The 20,907-nt window shown below is 41.7% G+C and overlaps 1 protein-coding gene across 1 annotated transcript; it reads left to right on the top strand.

The window, feature by feature from the left end:
- Positions 1–1,962: 1,962 nt before the first annotated feature.
- Positions 1,963–20,156, top strand: myg1 (myg1 exonuclease). The gene is made up of 7 exons (XM_071544564.1): positions 1,963–2,275; positions 3,138–3,250; positions 7,923–8,082; positions 9,240–9,389; positions 11,698–11,820; positions 13,487–13,668; positions 19,636–20,156. The coding sequence occupies exons 1-7, from the start codon at positions 1,991–1,993 to the stop codon at positions 19,823–19,825; spliced, it is 1,203 nt and encodes a 400-aa protein (XP_071400665.1). The 5' UTR covers positions 1,963–1,990; the 3' UTR covers positions 19,826–20,156.
- The last annotated feature ends 751 nt before the right edge of the window (positions 20,157–20,907 follow it).

Below are 20,907 nucleotides of genomic sequence, written 5' to 3' on the forward strand. Positions count from 1 at the left end.
TAGTCTATTATAGGCACGCAGTCTCCACAAGACTATTGAATGCATTCACAACGCACTAAACAGGATTCACAGCACTGGAAGGATTTTTGAGCAGGCACAGAAGGTTAACAGCGCCATGCTATCAGACCTGAGAGTGAAAACACTTGCCTACCTTCTGCAGGCTCAAGGTTGGATGCCTTGATGAACGGACTGTCTCGGTTTCCACTGGATCCTCGGTGTGTAAATAAAGAAAGGACAGCTGTTTTTTTTCCCTCCACATGAGAGTCGTGAGCCCCTGAAAAGCCTCGGTGCCTTTCTGTTCAGCCTGACTACACGGGGTCCCATGTGGCTAATTACCTTATCAATAAACCTTAGAGGTGGTACCGCGAGAACGAGAGTTGGAGGTGAGAGCTGTCCCCTCCTTCCTGGTGCTGAAACAGCAGGACAAGCTTGACAAGTTTGACAATAGCTACTAAACTCCATTATTAGAAGTGATAACTCCAATATATTCAAGCAGTTATCAAAGATTATAAAAGCAAGGTAAACTCTGTTAGTGATTAGCTTGCTATTGATTAGCCGGCTGCGTTGACATATGCAAACCACTAGAGGACCGTCTTCCTCTGGTTACTCAAACTTAATTGAGGGGAAAAAGGGCTGAGCTGGTATCTGATCATATTATAATCTGAGGGGCAAAACAGATCCTAGATCAGCCCACCCTTACACATGTGCAGTGGTTCTCAACGTGGGGTCCGGGGACCACCAGGGGTCCTTGAGGGGGTTCCAGGGAGTCCGCAGCAAACTGATGAATTGTTAAACCACCATTATTTAATTTACAAGACGTTAACACAATTAGACAATGTAGAAGGACTGTTTTGGTCATACTTCCACTGTTATCTCTCTACCTACAATACAGACGGTCAAATCAGACGAAATCATATCTAACAATAAAAATATTCTCAGATTTGGGTCCGAGAGATCTCAGGTCCGTGGCCCTAATGTGGACTAAATTAGGATCCTAGATATGAAAAGGGTTGAGAGTCACTGTGACAGTGTTGATCAAGTCAATAAATAACATCAGTGTTGATGTTTTGTGTGCAACATGGCATGAAGCCGATAGCCTAGTGGTTGTTTTGATACTGTCTTTATCCCTATGGTATATGTTTTCCCTATATGGTAGCCTACATACTTAGTTTAGGCTATATTTTATTTGTGGTATTTTATTTGCTTTTATCTTATGTCTTACGTGTCACACGTGTCTTATGTGTTTTAAGTGTTTTACGTCTTGTGGTTCATTTTAATCATTCTTTTGTTCCTCTCTATTTAAGTGAGCTTGCCAAAATGGCAATTATTGAGATGGCAATAAAGAATTGAACTTGGATTTTTTTGTTTGTTTGTTTGTTTGTTTTGTTTCTTTCCTAAAGAGAAATCGCTATAATATTCCTGTAGGGAATTGCCTGTATCAGTTAATGGTGACCTTATCGTACTTCATCCTATATATATATATATTTATCTCCTATATTTTATATACGGGTTTCTTTTTTTTCTTTTTTTTTATCTCTAAGATAGAAATGATAAGGGGACAAATGGTTCTCCTAGTATCCTAAAGTCACAACCGTTTCCAGAGAAAAATATTTTTTATTAAGGATGCAGCACAATATCAATATTTTCTTTTTCCATGTTATATCTTGCCGGGTTGCCCCTTGTCATCGCCTGCAGCCCCTGTGACTTTACCTCAAGCTGTTACACTAAGAGTAAAACAAATGTCATTAATTATTCTGATAAACGTGTGGCTTAATTCAAGTTTGCATATCATTTATTTGGCTGAGATACCGAACATTTTGGGTTTTTTTTTTTTACACAGATATTACCCACAGGGCTTTAATTAAAACCTGATACCCGTTCGCCCGGGCTTCGCCGGTTACCGAAACAGGCGCACCCAAGAAGTCATTATATCCGGTCCGGCTGCAAAAACCGTCCGCCACCGGTACGTCGCGTGTAAATTCATATGTGAATGTATTATGTACCTATGATAGCACTTAATTTCACAAAGATCACGTCTTTTATAAGCAGAAGCAAACCAGCAAGTTCACTACTTCTTTCATATTCACGCGCTAGTTGTCGTATCTGCTCTGTAACGTTAGTCGGTGTCCGCACAAGAATACGATACATGTCCAGCCAACCCAAGCGCCTCTGCACCGAAAGCATGTCAGCTATAAAGATTGGCACACACAACGGGACCTTTCACTGCGACGAAGTTCTCGCATGTTTCTTCCTTCGCCAACTTCCCGAGTACAAGGTAACGTTAAGCTAAGCATGCTGTGATAGAGGAGGGCGGGCGGGGGGATACAGACACCCGGGTTTGGTGTCGGTTCAGTCTGCGGCATTACAAATTGCAGTGTGGAGGCTTTTCATCAATCTGCACTGCTTCAATAGGATTTGGTGGGAAGTTTTATTTTATCCTGCTCTTCTGAGTGATCTCATGTCATGTTATAACACACCAAGTGGGGGTGCTGCTGTCCAGATAGACGGGTCTCTTCCCGTGGTTTCTTCATTGACAAAAACCCCAAAGAAAAATAGGGCAGTACTATTCGAATATCACCGCAAAACGTATATGTGAAACAATTATACCACTGGAGGTAGACAATACCATGAAGTACACAAAGGAGTACCACAGACATGCCCCTATAGGAATATTATAGTGAATTTTCTTTTCTTTTTGTTGTTAGGGAATAACCTGTAGGAGAAGACAGAACAGAAACTGACACTCATCTAACACCCTGTAATGGGGATAGCTTAAAGAAATTAACAGCAGTTAAGGGATCACCAACATATTTGACAAGCATGAAGTGTAACAGATTGATATTTTAACTTGCGAATCCTCCATCTGACACGCTAGATTTTGCCCAGTGTTTCTGAAACTATGGGTCGGGACCCAGAAGGGGCTGCAGGCCTGTTTCTGATGGGTCCAATTAGGACCAGGTAGAATATTGTTTTTTGCATTTAGTTGTTGGATTAAAAAGGTTTCGGAACCCTTAATTAAGCTATAGTTCATACCTAGATGTAATTTCTTTCGCTGGCAATGTTCTCTACCATGCTATACCAAATGCTTGATGATTAACAATTGCGGATCTAAATATCTTGGTAATTCATTTGCACAGGATGCTGAGATCATCCGGACCAGGGACCCGGCATTGCTGGCCAAGTGTGACATCGTCGTGGATGTGGGAGGAGAGTTTGACCCAAAGAGGCATCGCTACGACCATCATCAGAGGTACAGCATGGGTAGAGAGCTGCTGCATAACCCACACAGCAGGATTTGATTCACAGAGATTGCTTGAAGCAGCTGCTGATTTGAGAGAGGGAAGGGGGGTGGCAGACGGAATGAATGATAACCCGCCTGTTGGCACAAGTTATTACATGGATTTCCCTAGATGTTAGGGCAAATCTGAAGGGCAGAAAAATCAAGAATCTTGTTTGTTTCGATTATAAGGTTGTGGTGCATTCCAAAAGGCTTAATTACAACCAAATCCAAAATTGGAAGCACTCACTAAGGCTTCAAAGTAGATTCTCAATTTTTGCATTTATTGAAAGCCAACACATAAACAGCCACATGCTGGCTTTCAATAAATGTAAAAATTGAAGCCTTAGCATGCACCACTAAGTTTTCAATTTAATGTGAAGGGAAAATAACTTCTCACCATCCTCTTGTTAGTATTGGAAAATTGCCAAAAGTTTACAATTGTTAGATTGTGGTCTTTTTTATGTTGTTGTTCATCTTTTAAAAACAAAAAAACAGAAGTGAAAAGGACTGGCAAGATCTATTCATTTCAGAAGTTTTTGTTGTGAGGCCTGTGTTCTCAAATGTAGAAAGATGTGTGATTCTAAAGCACTGGATCAGGAATGTATTGATACATGGGTGCAGATGAGCCTTTTAGACCTGGGATTAAGTACACATCCTCTCCTCGTTCTCATCCTGGCTTCTTAAGCTATCGATTGGGAACCAAAATGGGTTTCAGGCGTGTTGCTGGTGGATGCCCAGATGACCAAGTGGAAGGAAATATATTTTCATTAGCCAGGCTCCAAGGATTAGAAAGAACATTTCTCCCTGGCTCCTGGCCTGAAAAACTTGAAGTACCCCTGACTAAGCCACTATAGCCCTTGAATCTAGGAACGGGCTCCATGTTTTCTGCTAAATTTCCTGATGAAGTTCCTTCCGACTGAGCGCTTTCAGCTGAAGTCTCATCACGTTGAGTAATCAACCCATTCCAGGTGTCTTGTCAGCTTAATGTCCTGATGATAATCAGAGATTGCTTTTATGACCATGGTGATGAAGATATGCCAGGGCTCTCTTCCTGGCAGGCGGTTAGCGATAATTAGCGCTCCTTCAATTGAACGCCCCCCTGCTGCTGGTTCACGAGGCACCGAGGCTGCCACGACACGGTTAGGGGCCACGGGAGAGTGTGGCTGTCACTCACATGCACGCATGACAGGGGCAAGATGGTTGTGATGGGAGGGATGGTTTCAAGTGGGCTGTGGTTCTAGGGGAAGTTGGAGACGGAGCAGACAAGAACAATGCTAATCTTTATTTCTGTGGCACTTTTCAAAACACAGCTACAAAGTGCTGTACATAGGAGTAAAAATGGAGAAAATCGACAGCGAAAGCAGTGAAACCAAGGTAAGAAATATAAAAGATAAAAGATAATTGCAAAGCAAGAGCATAAAAATAAACCATGAAAGGGAGGTTTCAGACAATTAATGAAAGATCCTTGCATAAAAGAAGTCTATAGAATTAGTTTCAAGAAGTGATTTAAAAGATGATACTGATTTGGACAGCCTCAGCTCCTCAGGCAGGTTGTTCCAAAGTCTAGGAGCCCGCAAGGTAGAGGCTAGACTGTTATTTGTTGCAAATTCATATTGGGATCAGGATTATGTTTTATTAATAAGTATCAAACAATTGTCATTTAATTCATCATTAACTCATAGTTTAAGGCTTATGAACTTTCATTATTCTTAAGTGTTACTGATCATGCTCTAGCGGGAAGGTAGGAGTTAAACCAGCGAAGATCCTGAGACAGCCCCAGTTTCTCCAGTGATCTAATAAAATGGTATGGTATACGGTATTGAAGGCCACTCTGAGATCTAAATGAATTAAAATGGAACGTTCCCGGCTTCTGCTGCTCGAAGAAGGTCATTGGTCACTCAGAGGGCAGCAGTCTCTAAGCTAGGAAGTGCTCTGAAACCAGATTGGAATTTGAGTAATGGAAGATATGTGTTGGGTTAAAACATTTTTTTTTTCTAAAACGTTGGATAAATAGAGCAGTTTGGAGATGGGCCTGTCGTTAGCAGGAGACAAGGAGGGTCAAGAATGGGTTTCATAAGGAGACGTTCAACCGCTGCATGTTAAGACTAGAAGGAAAAATACCACTGGCCAGAGAAGAATTGATAGGCTAATGGAAAAACCGCTCACACTGACTGAATTGAATACCCAGAGACAACATCTAGGGGTCATTGTGATGGGAGTCATTGAGAGATATAACTACTTTGCCATTCTTTGCCCCATAGTACGGAAAATGTCATCTACACTTGAAACGGATGAAAATCCACACTGTGCAGTTGCTGCGGTACAAAGTCTGTCTCTCCTTGTGCCAATTTCCCATCATCCTTTACTGTGTGGAAATTGAGGAAAGAGTGCAAGCACGCTTTTTGAACAAAAGATCCTTGGCAGTTCCAGATACTAGTTTCTTGCCTCAGTATCACAGGGGAAACTAAACTAAATCCATCCTGACATGGTTTGTGGTTGTAAATAGAATCTCAATAGAACCACAGAGGAACGAAGGGGTTCTATGAAGTAGGCTATCTACACGTTCTAGTGATTCTTCAAGGGATGGATATACAAAACACTATTTTGCACACAAAGAGTCTCTAAATAAGCATATTTTTGGAGTGTAACAAGACCATTCTTCTGAACAATAAGAAGCAGAAGTAAGCCATGCAGCAGGTACATGTTTAGTGTGTCCAAACAGTGCTAGGTAACACATTAATTCTAAACCTTTCCAATTTTGGGCCTTTGTATTAGGGCTGCAACTAACGATTCTTTTCATTGTCGATTAATCTGTCGATTATTTTCTTGATTAATCGATTAGTTGTTTGGTCTATAAAATGTCAGAAAATGGTGAAAAATGTCGATCAGTGTTTCCCAAAGCCCAAAATGACGTCCTCAAATGTCTCGTTTTGTCCACAACCCAAAGATATTCAGTTTACTGTCATAGAGGAGTAAAGGAACCAGAAAATATTCACATTTAAGAAGCTGGAATCAGAGAATTTTGACTTATTTTTCTTAAAAAATTACTCAAACCGATTAATCGATTATCAAAATAGTTGGCGATTAATTTAATAGTTGACAACTAATCGATTAACCGATTAATCGTTGCAGCTCTACTTTGTATGCTACTTAACTGTCTTCCCTTATGCTAGTTCTGTGCAGTAAGTGCTAGTCTTCCAGGAGGAATATGTTACCATCTTTGATTCCACACAGACAGTTTGATGGCTCCTCGTTGGCACGCATATCTCTTTCAACCATCCTCCTTTTCACTCTGTCATTTTCCTCTCCCTCATCCTGATAATCGGCACAGAAATGCCTCAGCTTGGTCAATTAGCTCTTTAATGGCCATGATTACCCCCCACCTCCCTAGCATGTCACTCATTCATTTGACGGTCTGTTTTCCGCTGTGCTGCAGCCCAAGCATCCTAATTAAGTCTGAATGAAATGACCAGCAGTGGATCAGTGCTGAAGCCCACTCATCTCAGCACATGGCTAAGGAGAGATCTCCTCCGGTGGCTTTTATTTATGTGTGCACACGCTTACAAACGCGCCTGAGCTCACTCTCCCTCTCCGGTCAATGCGAACTAGCCCCCTGAAACTGAAAAGAATATTTATGGATGCAAGCGCCTTTGGCAGATACACATCAGCTGATGAACAGCTTACAGCTAGATGCAACTGACATTTGATTGAAGGGGTTGGTTATTGGAGAAAATGTGAATAACCTATGTGTTTTTGTACAAGACTTGAATGTTTAATGGACCAACTGTTCACTTTGGTATTGCTCAGGAGTATCATAAGCAAATAAAGCCTATAGCCTATGCTGTTTTTTTCTAATTGCAAGATTGGCATAGGTTGCTGTGCATTTGCTTTTTGCATGTTATAGACTTTGCTCTAGCTGCAATACATGAATACTGATATGAGCTGCATCCAAAACAGCAAGCAAGTTGATTGCTCCAGCTCATGATTTGTCAAAAATAATGAAGTTTTATGGAACAACACATAGTCAAGGCAACTATCCATCATTTGTCTTCACTACTGCATTATAGATTAAGCCTGGAGATGGCTGAAGGATTCAATATTCCTCATTTAAAATCAATCAAAATGAATGTATTGGCTATTGTCTATCTGTGGTCAATATCACTCCATCACGCTTTGACTTCCAACTATAGATTAGCTGATCGTTTATCTGGTCATGATCAGCATTTTATGACAAGAGATACACAATTCATGAATTTTTCATGAGTTTTTTTCATGAATTTAGACTTGGAGCTTATGCCAAATATGATTCATATCTGGTTTACAATGGCACACTCTATATTTTCTGTGGACCACAGGAAGACTAATGCTGATAAACAAATTGTTTATTGATCAAATTACTGAATGTGGAGCCATTCAGGGCCCAGAGGAGGGCAGATGAAGGTGAAGGCATCTATTACAAAGTGAAGCATCGCCCATGTAAGCTATACATTATAGGGAAAATTGAGGGCAAAAATGATCTGCTTTACATCTTTGTTATTTCATGAACTTTTAACAAATCACATACTGTGCGTTGAATTGTCTTATTATGAATAGGCTAGACTGTTTCTGTAGCCAGCTAATAGATTGTCTTCCTTCTCTCCAGGACGTTTTCAGAGAGCTTCCACAGCCTTTGCCCGGAAAAGTCATGGGTGACCAAGCTGAGCTCAGCCGGCCTGGTCTACCTACACTTTGGCCGTCAGGTGCTGGCCCAGCTGACGGAGCTGAAGGAGGGTGACAGGCAGCTGGAGGTGCTCTATGACAAGGTGAGAGAGGAGAGACAACAGATTTATGGTAGGCGATGGGTTAGCACTGATTGTGTTATATTCACAACACTGACACTTTATTGAAGACAGATGTTTTCCGTTGCCCCGCTCACATCAAATAACCGCCTTGGTCGATGAATCAAACCTACCCATTGTGAATTTCAATATGGACCTGGGGAGACAGGGGACAGAAAAAGGAGGTAAAGAGGACGGCATGTTAGCCACTTTTGGTAAAGTGACATTGCCATGGCTGCACAGATCCCCATAGTTATCACATGTAAGGGATTTATAATATACAATATAATCAGACAGCACAGGTGAGGCGAGGCTCTGTTTTATGTGCAGTTGATTCATGTTGGTTGTTTATGAAATCAGTTTTAGAAAATATAGCTTTGTAGATTAGAGTGTATCTATGAGTATTGTACCAGACGTAACACTGACTTCTGGTCCCTGTAGTATGTGTTTGAAACCGCATTATGCAGAATGTTTTGATAGGCAAGCACATTAAGTCAAATAAATCACAAGACACCGTGAACTTTATCAATATTAGCTAATTTTCCAATTAGCCTTTTGATGTGTCAGTTTAAAATGTATTTAAAGCCACAGGTAATCCATTTACCCATGCTTGGGGCTTTATTTATTTTAGGATGTTGTTTGTCTACTCTTCTGCCAGGTCAGAAAACCTAAGCCCTCTATTTTTTACCCCTAAGCTAAAGCTCCACTTGTAAGCCACTTGTAAAATGTCAAATCTTTGGTGATTGACCCTCATTCCTACTTAGGGGTGGACTTTTCAGTAGTAAATATATCTACTTGTCTGCTCCAATTCTCCTAGTTCTTCCATTTCTTTCTGGAGTTCTGTCAGTGAACTGCAAAATAGCAGCAATTTGGGGGGCCCTTTGGTTTAATGGCCTAGCCATGCACTTTACTCCTCGGTAACTGCCCATGCACTGTGACCAAATGGGTTTGAATCAGTATAATGGAATTCTACTATATTTCTTTCTCCTCAGTTTCCTGTCGGTCTTTAATGTTGTAGCTGGAAAAAAGGGGGATATACTGCCCATTCTCCTTTGAAAATGAGCAAAACCCAAAGAGCTGATTTCTTTGTCATTATAGGTGCATAACCTCTCGTGTCACATCTCTCCCTCAATTCCCTGCAGCTTTATGAGAACTTTGTGGAGGAGGTGGATGCTGTAGACAACGGCATTTCACAATGTGACGGGGAGGCCCGCTACGCTGTCTCTACCACACTGAGCTCACGTGTCGGCCACCTGAACCCACGCTGGAACAGCAAGAATCAGGACACTGAGGTGAGTGAGCATGTGAGTGTGAGGGTGTGCATGTGTGAGGGTGTACCCACACATAGTATTGAATATACAGAAGGGTGTGTCTTATGCAGCACTTGATGAGACGGAAATGTGAATAGGATTGAGATGAAACATGCATCTTTAAAAACTAAAGGCCACAGATTACGTTTAGTGTGTGCGCGTCTGTGAGCACTCGTGTATGTGTCAGTGTCTGCATCTGTAATTTTAGGTTACTAAAATGGGGCACAACCAATGTGTGTGTTCTCGTATTTTTATGCTTATGAGGACCAAATGTCCTCACAGGGATAGAAAAATTTGGAAAATCCTCCAAAGTGAGGACATGTTGCTGGTCCTCCTCTTTCTTTAAGAGGCTATTTTAGATGTAGTGTTTGGGTTTAGGGTTAAGGTTAGGATTAGGATTAGGTTTAGGTTGTTATGTAGTGCAGAGGTTTAACACCAGGTAATGAATGCAGTCAATGAAGGGCCTTACATGCATAGTAATAATAAACGTGTACATGCACGTGTTAATGTGGGCATGACTGTGCACCCCAGTTTAGTCACAAGGCGTAACTAGGTATCAGGTGTGTGTGTGTGTGCGTGTGCGTGAGAGAGGCAAAGCCATACTTCATGCAAGGCTGGCTCAGGTTCTTCTGGAGTCAGTGCATCAGCATGAGACATGTAAAAGGGGAAACATTAAAGCCTGTCTGTCTGCACTGTAGGTTACACATGAGTGTCTCTGTGCTCTAGGACAAATGAGAGTTGTATCACTCTCTGAATTTCTTTGACTCCTGGGTACACTGACTGATACTGTACAGTATATCAAATGCTGTATCTGCTTAAGTAAAACAAGTGAAACACCACATAACAAAAATAGTGCCACATAAACCTAGGCTACATCATCATGGACGTCCCAAATACTTAAGTTTTATATACAATTATCACTAAAGCTAATATTCTTTCCTGCCAACCAAAATAACCCCAGGAAGTAAACAGGTGTTTGGTTTCTTCTCTCTTTTGCTCTATTTAGAATAGAATATACAGTAATTGTAAATATCCCAGGGGGGCATCTGTAATAATCAGGATTAATAGGCAACATGTTGCAATGCAACAATACAAAATGGCTCATAAATTGTATCGTAAAACAAGACAAGTACAATCAGCGCTCATTTTAAGAGCCGTACAGAAATAATCCAGGCCCACATGTGGCCTGGTGTGACTCGTCTCTCTCTGATTAGTGTGGGAGGGGAATGCCCGCTGGGAAAAAGCACCTGTTTTCTGCAGACTCTCATGAGATCCCTCCAGCCTAGCCTTGCATATATGTTGACTATGCCAACCGCTTTTTTTTTTTTTTCATTGTTGATGCTGTCTCCGTGGAGTAGCTGGCCTATTTGTTTTTTCGCATTTCAATTCAGATGAGTATACCTCCTTGTCCTGGCAATTTCCTCCGTTCCCCACACTTGTCCTGCACCCAGACTGCAGGACAAAGCAGCACTTAAAAGATCAGAAATTGAGACTGATTCTTTGTAGTGCGCTGAAAATGTTCGGTAGATTGAGACAACTTGATGTCAGACTGACCCGGTGAAGACTCAACAGTGGCAGTTTGTGATAATTGAAAAACCTAATGGATTTTCATCTCCTCCATCCATGACTGTTAAAGCTCACGGCTGCCACGGCCCCTCAGTCAGATGCATGCAGATTAGAGTGCTGCATGACAAAGAGTAGATCTGTTTGTTTATGTATGGCTGTGTGGGGGTGTGTGTGTGTGTGCATGCGTGTGTGTGGGGCTGAGTGTGCGCATGTGTATGTGTCTGTATGCACGTGTCTGGCTGTCTCTCTGTTTCTGCTCATGAGAGAGTTAGGCCATCCTGGGCTGGGATTTGTGAAAGGACCTGTCAGGCCTGGAGAATCTGATGAGCAGCATTATTCTCAGAGCACAAGGAGGGTTGGGGGTGGACGAGACTCCCCCCCCCCAACCCCCCCACCCTCCATGTCTACCTGGTACATTGTCTGACTTGAAAGTATTTGCAGTCAAACTGTGTTGAAATTCAGAGATGATGGACTACTGAGAAAAGATGTGAGTGATCATGAACTAAAAGGATTTCGAACCATGAGGAGGATAGTGGGGTTCAGCAGGTTCAGTGGACTGTTTTTTATTTTTTATTTTATTACCAAATGACAGCTGAAGTCTTTTCAGTTCTCAGTGGTGGGCTAAACGTGAAAGCTTGTATATTTATGCATTAATAATGTGGTATATCTTACTCTTAGACTGTATTTGACATTAGAGTGGGCGTTTCCTATATGTTTCTTCTAGGACGGTTTCAAGAAGGCTGTGGCGATGGTTGGGGAGGAGTTCCTGGACCGTCTGGAGTACTACCAGACCTCCTGGTTGCCTGCCCGTGAGGTGGTGGAGGGGGCTGTTCAGAAGAGGCATGAGGTACAGAATACTCCAGTCTGACATGGACAAACATAAATGTACATGTCTGTTTTTATTTATTCCTTGGTATACCACTTTGAAGCTGTTTTAAAAAGTGAAAAGCTTTCAAAAAATTTAAAAGGACTTCTGGACCCTGCAAGAAGAGTTAAACATAAACATGCACACCTGTATGTACCTATTTCCGTTTTCACGAGTAGTATTGAACCAGTGTTTCAGCGATTCTTGTCCCCCATCTTGATAGAGCCCAGTGGGAAGGTGCTGGTTCTCCTGGAAGGAGCACTTGTTAAATAATATATATTTTTTAGTTTTGTTATGTTGACAGTCACAGTTGTGAAGCTGTGAATAATCAGCAAATCTACGAGTGATACTAAACCAATAAAACTGACTACAGACCTATCATGTCCATCTCTGATAATGATGGCTGGTTCACTGTATTTTAAAAAAAATACTGCAACAACACTACAATAGTTGCCGATAAAACTGATCGCAATAGTATATCAGAGGTGGGCGGTGCCTCCCTATCCCCATGGGTATTTTTGCTTCCAAGTAGTACCTATTAAATAATATTAATGTATGATTTAATATATAGAGACTCATGAGCTAAAGCAGCCAATACATAGCAGTCATAGTGCCAGAATTAGCCTGAAAGGATTATTTTCATCTGTAATCCTTGACCAGATTGTCATAAAAGCCTACCTAGAAATAAAAGCAAATATTAAGACATTACAAGACATACATTTGCAAGGCATGCTGTAACACAATTAAACATACAGGGCAAAATTTAAATAAACATTAAGGGTGACTGGGCGAACAGTTAAGCAAGTATTAAGGCACGAGCGATTTGGCAGTATTTAAATAAGTGTTAAAACACACGAATCAACACTTCTGCAGATATTAGAACACATAAGTGGCAGGGTAGCATTTAAGCAGACATTAAAACACAAGGGGAGATTGGCATGCACATAAAGAGCAAACACACAGACCAAGATGAGCAGTTACACAGAGAACCACAAGAAGACATTTGCTCAGTACAAGTAGCAGAGCACACAGACATTTAGCAAGATATAAATACGAAAGGTTAGTGAAAGCATGGACAGACAAAGAGAGACAGAGTGTTATTTTAGGAAGATGGAGACAGAAAAGAGCATCTCTACTTTAGTGCTGGCATATTTGATTATTTATGAGCCAGGATCTTGACTGATAACAGAATGACTGGTAAGTGATTATATTCTCTGATATGTAATGGTACTGCACAAGGGGTGGGGGATTCCAATAAGCCTTGACCTTTCCTGTGTCTGACAATTATAACTAATTGTTAGTCACTCTTGATGAGAGGGTGATATGCCTAAATTGTACTTGATGGTCCAATATTTTGTTTAGTTTTCTTATCCCAGAAAAGTAGACACCAAGTGGGGAAGTGTTTGTATTTTCAGAGGCTGAGTTAGGCTGTCCATAGCATCCTGTAAGACCATATATTTTTTCTGTATAATAATGTTGAGAGATGTGATAATAAAGCTGTAAAGATCAGACACTTGTTTGTTTATTTGTCCTTATTTTTGAAGAAATCATAAATTGCACACAAAGCTGTCAGTATCTCCTCCATGCATCTGTCCTCCATCCTTCACACTGACGAACCACATTTGTCTGTTTTTCTTCTCATATCCAGGTCGACCCCAGCGGGGAGGTGGTGGTGTTCTCCCAGGGCGGCTGTCCCTGGAAAGAGCATCTGTTCACCCTGGAGAAGGAGCTTCAGGTGAAGACGCCCATCAAGTTTGTCCTTTACCCGGACCAGAACGGACAGTGGCGGGTCCAGTGTGTCCCCGCCGGACTCAACACCTTCCAGAACAGGTGATTTTCAACAATACAGACGCAACAACTACTTCACTTAAAGTCTACTATTACGTAGGCTTTAATAAAGGTTATCTGAATGCCTTTTCTGCCTCGAGACAAAGTTGAGATTGCGTGTTAAGGTGGAACACCTTGATAGACCATCTTCACAGATCAAGCATGCAGAACTCGGGAGGGATGTTATGACACTCATCCACAGGAAATTCTGCCAGACAGGGTTTTTTAATAGTGGTGGAAAAGACAATGACAGGCGCAGCTCCAGAGTCTCCCAGACGTGTTGAGTTGAGCTGAGCTCTGGTGACTGAGACGAACCATGGTGTGGGATTTTAACTTTGGTGCTTATCGAACCATTTGACAACCACTCATGGAAGGGTGCCGTGTCATCCGGCAGGAGACTAACTCCTGGCAGGGTAGAAATACTTGTTTGTAGGATGAAGATGATCCTGCAGTCAAGGCAGCGGGGTTTTGTGTTCACTTTGCTGTCTATGGGGATGAAACACACTCCACACCACAGTCCTTTCACTACGCTTTGTATGCCTCTCTCACTCGGGTGTCTCTTTTTTACTCTGGCAGTTAATTGCACCCTCTGCTCCAAATACAGCACACTGGTGGATTTATTGATGTTGGTTTTGCAGTTTGACAGACACTTTCATTTACAGCAATTTACATGAATGTACCGCATGAATTCTTTTGCATGAATGTGAATGCTAATGAATGTGAAATGTGAGAAATTTGAAAGTGTGAGTGGGCAGCGCCGTGCTCAATCGAGCAGCACGGTCTAACTTTAAATTTCAATATCATATTGGCCTACTCTTTACTTGAATTTGAATTAACATCGTATCTTTGTCAAATACCTTATGCGCTAGTCCCCACTGTTGTTGCGGAGCGTTTCCGCAGGTTTTAGCAGTAGTGGGCTCTTGAGTCTTTCGAGTCTGGTACTTAAATGAAAGGCCCCTCGCCCAGGCTCATTAAATTATATTAGCATTCTTGTCTTGTCACACTGTACAGCGTGACAGGTATGCCAAGACAAGGGCCTTCTGTGTGAAATTGTCAGGTTATTAACACCTATCACATCTGCGTTAGTTGCCTCTAGAGGGACATTGTTTACCTGAGGAGCCTCGCGCTTTCAGACGTCATCAGCATCCCCACTGGAGCCTCGCAGTTGATGTGTTGTGTTAGTTTGACAGCTGCCCTAAATCCCAGTGTACACATTAGCAAAGTATGGCCAAGGAAACGTGCTCCCCCTCATCCTGCGTCTCATCCTGCACGTTTGATGTAAACATCTAGGCTCAGTGTTTCTTCAACTGCCTGCTGTACGAGTATGTTTGATGAGCCTGGTTCCCACGATGAGACTAATAGTGAAATTCGGGTCCTGTGCTCCAAAGGCTTCATGACCTGTGTTAATGTTTGTTGCTTGATATCTCTCCCTGCTTTTCAAAGTGGTAAGCATTGAGTGTTCACTTAAGTATCAATGCCCGAGATGGAGGAATATCATATGCGGTTATTAGTTTGGCAACTTTTGCACTTTTTGAAGCTGTGGAGATGGACAATATTGCCTCTACTAGTGTTTAGAACTGGTTGCTGGGACAAAATCAGCGTACATAATATTGTAGGATATGAGGAATAAAAAGGTCATAAAAATCCCATCAGTCATAACTCTGCAGAATTTTTCGTCTACATTACCTCAAAACGTTGCCTGTGGATCATCTGATGAAGGGGTTCAGACTAAGTGAGGTGTGTGTATTTGTGTGTTTGTGTGTGTGTGTGTGTGTGTGTGTGTGTGTGTGTGAGAGAGAGAGAGAAACTGTGAGACCCCGCTGGCTCCTTTCTCCATTGTCAGAGCAGTGTGAGTCGCAACAAATTGAAATGTAGCTTTTCTTAGTCTTTCATCACACTCACTGTCACACTGCATTCACACTCTACTTACTGACATCACATGATTACAAAAAAGTCATATAGTTATATTTTGCACACAGAAAATACAGTGGCACCTTGCTCAGTGAGAGTTGGAAGTTATTAGATTTTGTTGCAAAGGATAAATTGTTTTTACAAAAATAAGATGACATCCTACCTTATTTATTGACTTCTGCACCCCAGAACTTCTGCACCCCATGAACTGCGCTCATTCATGTATTAGTTATTATTTTCCCTCAAGCGCAAATCATGCCGCTTCCAATCTAATTTTTTTGGTAGCTGAGTAATTATCATTGTTTTCAGATTTCAGGAAGCAATTTTATCCAGTTCTGGTGCAGATGCATCCAGAGGGAAAACCTTAATAGAAAATGTAATGGATTACATTAGTGATGCCCTCTTCAACAAGTTTCAAAATCTCTGAGAAGATAATTTTGTTTATAGCTGTGACACCTCGTATGCAATATTTCACTCCCTGCTTTCAAGGTTATTTCTATTCATAGGAATTCTCCAGAGCAAATTTTAAAAAAATGATTATGTAATGCGAGTGTGTGTCAATCCACGTCTTTTCTCCCTTTGGAAGCAGGTAGTAGTCTTCTTTTGGTATTTTTTTTTTTTTTTTTTAGATTTTCAGCAACACATGGGGGGAGACAGAAATGTAACAAGGTACCTTGCGCTCGATTTGAGACCTCACTATCACAGCAGATGGTTTCAAAGGCACAAGTCCTCTCGAACACCATGTTCCCCGCTTTAATGTCTTGTTACCATTGACACTATGTGCCCTTATGTGTTTATCCTGGTTTTGACATGTCTCATTATAGACACAGTGTGCAGTGAAAGATGGGGTGATTGAAGAGCAGCAGGGGGCCTCCTGGGCAGATATACTCATCCGCAGGAGGGGGGTGAAATAGTCTATTGAATCCCTTTCCGACCAGTGGCTGCGCTATCACATGCCTCCTATTACCACCTCCTTTCATGAGCTCCCCCTGCTCCTGGCTCTCCCATTAATGTTTCCTCTTATTCTCACTTTTTCTGCCTCTATATATGTATATGCATATATATATATATATATATATTTCTGTCTATCTGTCTGGCTCATAATCACCCTCCCTCTTCCATTTCATCACCTTTTTCCTCCCTCCCTTGCTCTCCTTCCATTAATTTTATTTCTCCCTTCCCTCCCTCATCTCACTTCTCTCCCCATCTCTGTATGTCTCGCCTTTCACACTTTCTATCCCTCGCTCGCTCGCTCCCTCCCTCCCTCCCTTCCTCCCACGTCCCGTGCCTCTCTCAACTTTTTTTCCACTCCGCTGAAAAATCTCATCAGAAGTGTCTGCCAGCTCAGGTGACCTCACTTTCAACTAAAAAGAGCGGTACCTGCTTATGGTCGTGGAGCACATCAAAGATTCCATTTAATGCAAGCATGGCGGTTGTTGTGGAGCCTGATGAGAACAATGGGTGTGAGATGGATAAAAACATGGTTCCAGATGGCTCTTTCTCTGGGTGGCCTGGTTGCTCCCAGTAGGCATGTGCCGACTCCGCTCAAAAAGGGTGTTGTTATCACCTGTGTCCCTGCTACTGCACCTGGGGAAAAAAATGCTCTATTTTTATCAGCGTCACTTTGCCAAGGAAATGTGAGCAGGGAGAAGGGAGGGACTGGAGGTCTTGGCTGAGATGTATGCTTATAGGTTCACATGCCATCTGAACTGAACCAGAAAATATACCTTTATTCACAGGAAATCACACTACTCTTACTGTCACAGTTTATTTTTCTGTTTTCTGTTACTGTCACAGTTTATTTTTCTGTTTTTTGATTCTCAGTGGAGCTGTGCATCTGTGTGGCATCATAGATTAAGGGAGGATAAAAAATTCAGCTCTTGTTTCTGGTTGTGGGAGACAGAAATGAGTGGGCACATATACAGACTGAATTGTCGTAAGGCTGTGGTAACACTGAAATAACTCTGAAATTCAGTGTAATATCCCTTTAAGATTAGCAAAATTATGTATATTTCTTGTTTTTTTTTGTTCTTGGCCCTCTTGAGGTTTGGTCGGCTAAATCGCTGGAAGGAGAAAATGTGTGAAGTGTGTGACATCTCTAGTGCAGAGATGGTGTCCATGGATTGTGAGTCAGCAAGCTCCAGGAGGATTCAACTTTAACACCTCTGCATTTATGCAAATGTCTCTTGTTATTGTCTTGGAGAAGAAAATTAAACAGAAGGCAGCTTGCATAGGCTCTGTACAATATTGCCTAAACACAAGCGTCTGATATCTTAGATTTTAATGACCATCTATCTACAGTATACCCTTTCTTGAGTCACTTTTTATTGGTAATGAGGCACCAATTTATGTCTCGTTATGGTAATGTAAAGTCTTGGGGTCTTGGAGTTATCTCTTATGAGTAGTTCATTTGCTAATTGTGTGTTTATTTTTAGACTGGTCATCTTGAGAATCCATCTTCCTGGTCTGTCATTATAACAACAACAGTCTCATCCCCCTCCTACTCCTTCCCTCATTACCAGCCCTGTTGACCTTTCCTTGGAGCTCGTTTTCCAGCCATACTGTGGAGCTATCGATTGGTTGATTCATGTAAAGTTAACAGGGATTAGGGGATTTGCCATGCTTTCCTCCCCAGGTTGTCCTATGGCAGTCTAATAGAGATAAGACATTAGAGCATTGGGATAACAGCAAATAAAACAGGCTAGCGTTTCATTGCATATTTAGACATCCACCACGTGAAAGTATGATTCACTATTGAATATGATTGATGTTATTAACTATCTTGAGCCCCTCATTTGCTAAATATTAACATTTTAGAGGATGTGATCAAGAATGGTAATGAAGAGGTTGTCATGTGTAGAGGTTGTCATGTGTTTTTAAACATTCAAAAGGATACATAGAGTTTTGGAATGAAATCCTTCAAAAGTGGAACAAGAGAGATGTGGCTACATAAAAAAACCCCCACTTATTTGATTTATTTTGATACCTGCGGTGGTATCGCTTCATTTCAGCAAAGTTGTTCAATTGTACCATAATTCATCAAGCCTGTGACAGGGAGAAAGACGAGCCTGAGGTTAGAGCGACATTTTTATGAAATCTGATCATTTTAGTGCATTTTCAAGGTATTTTTTAAAGTACTTTTCCGGATGCAATGGAAAGCTGTGGAAGTGATGAAACCGCTACTAATAATTGGGAGAAGAACAGTGATCTGAAATAATTGAGATAATAACCACATCAAGGCTAGAATGACTTAGAACCACCCAAAAAAAAAAGAAAAAAAAAGAGCTGGTAATGTGTTATAAATGGTGTGTGAGCCAGGCTGTAGGCAGAGGAGGTATGCTAAATACAGTGGGTGGTAAATGAGCTTCTCTTACATTTTTATGAATTTTCAGCCTGTATATCCCATCTAAAACCACTTTCTTCGGTCGGCTCGTAAACCCTAGCAGAGCCAATCTTTTCCTCACCTTGTAAGATTGCCTATTGACTCCAGTACCACCATGTCGCCTTCCAACTTCACTGTGTCGATCTGTGATTTTCCACATTGTTAGAGAAGAATGAAGCTGATTTTATTGGTGTATTTGCTGGGATCGACTGTAGAAGGGCTATATGTGAAGGTTACAGCAGTTCACCTTTGGTGGCAGCGGTTTACCTAAAAAACCTCACAAAATCCGAAAAGACAAAAGGTAATCAGGTCTTTGCTGTCTGGATCCCTCAGCTGTGGAACGCCCTGCTTGGGGAGCTTATGCTAGAGTAAATTAAGGAAATCATTATCATCTTTTAAATCACTGCTTAAAACACATTTTTTTTTTACAGACATAATTTGTTTTTGCCGATTTTGTTCTTGCTGAATTTGCCTTTTTATTCTGCTGTAAGCCTCATAATTCATTTAATTCTTGCATAAATTCATAATTCATTTCATTATCTTAATTTTTCTTGTTGTTTTCTTTTTGTTGCGGACATACATAGGTCGGTGTGTAACATAACGTGTCAACAGGGAGTGAGTAGCTGACCACAGTGTCCATCTGTGTGTCCATCTGTCCTTCTCTCTTCCTGTCCCAGGCTGTCTCTGCTGGAGGAGTGGCGCGGCGTTCGTGACGAAGCGCTGTCGGAGCTCAGCGGGATTAAAGGATGCATCTTCGTCCACGCCGGAGGCTTTATCGGTGGGAACCAGACCCAGGAAGGAGCCCTGGAGATGGCCTGCAGGACCCTGCGGGCCGCGGCCCAGCCCCCTGCAAACGGCAGCAGTTGACCGGCCAGAAAAGACAGCCAACTGGTCAATCTTTAGAGAGGATAGTAAGGATCGAAATTTTACTAGTTTGCTACAGTAGCTTGTGGCGTGTACTTCCCAGCCAGGGCTTGTGCCGCTTTGTCCTGCCTTGCCAGAGATGGGATGGTATGGAAATGGCAGCCAAATTACCCTGCTGGACCTGTGTCCCAAAGGCCAGTATTCCATCACAGGCTCGTTCTGAATTATGATGTTGACTCATGTTATTGTTCCTCTTTATACTCAAGCTCATACTGCCTGTACGTACATTGAAATGTGTATGTGTTGTGCGATTCATTTGCAATAAAAGACTATTTGGATCATATCCTGGTGTCTGAGAAGTTGGTGTTGTGTAAATAGGAATTACATAGTGTGTCTTTCTTAATGACCTTGTTTTAGTTTTAGGTAAGTTTTAGGTGATTCTTACTTCAGTGCTGCTGATATCTCTTCCTTTTCACTGTGAGCCAAGGGAATATAATGCAATATCTTCAAAAGCCATGAATATCATGGCCTTAACCTTCAAAGGTTGATGTAGTAGACACTGGGACAATGGTTCATCCTTTCATTTCCAGCATGCTGACATTAACTGTGGCACTACACAAGAGACACAAAGACTGCTTTCCCAGCTCTAGGAGGATCAAAGCATCAATAATCAGCCATGATTAATCCGAAGAAATTAATTTCCAAATGGCACGGAGAGGTGCTTCTTACCGGCAGCGGTGTCGTAACGGGGCCAGTGTCAGCAGGACAAGAGCAGTTCAGTTAATTTACTTCTAATAAAGTGGGGGAATGTGCCATGAATTTTATCATTAATATCCACTCCCAGTCCTATCTCTACCTGCCACTCCTCCCTCTTTTCACTCTCCTCAAGGCTATGCTATTCTTACCCTATGTGATATATTGCTCTATAATTTCATTGTTGTGCACTTGGTCATTTTTTCCCCCATTGGCACTAGTGGTATTGTACAAATGCTGCAACAGCTGCAAATTAATTCATTTAATTCTTAATTGCAACTGTCAGTGTTGTTCAGCGTCTTTTTACTCAATTTCCATTAGTAGCGTTCACT

Source organism: Centroberyx affinis, unplaced genomic scaffold, assembly GCF_046629955.1.
Source record: "Centroberyx affinis isolate AG114_WGS23_722 - 3 ecotype Tasmania unplaced genomic scaffold, CSIRO-AGI_Caff_v1 ptg004599l_1, whole genome shotgun sequence".
Classification (NCBI taxonomy): Eukaryota; Metazoa; Chordata; class Actinopteri; order Beryciformes; family Berycidae; genus Centroberyx; species Centroberyx affinis.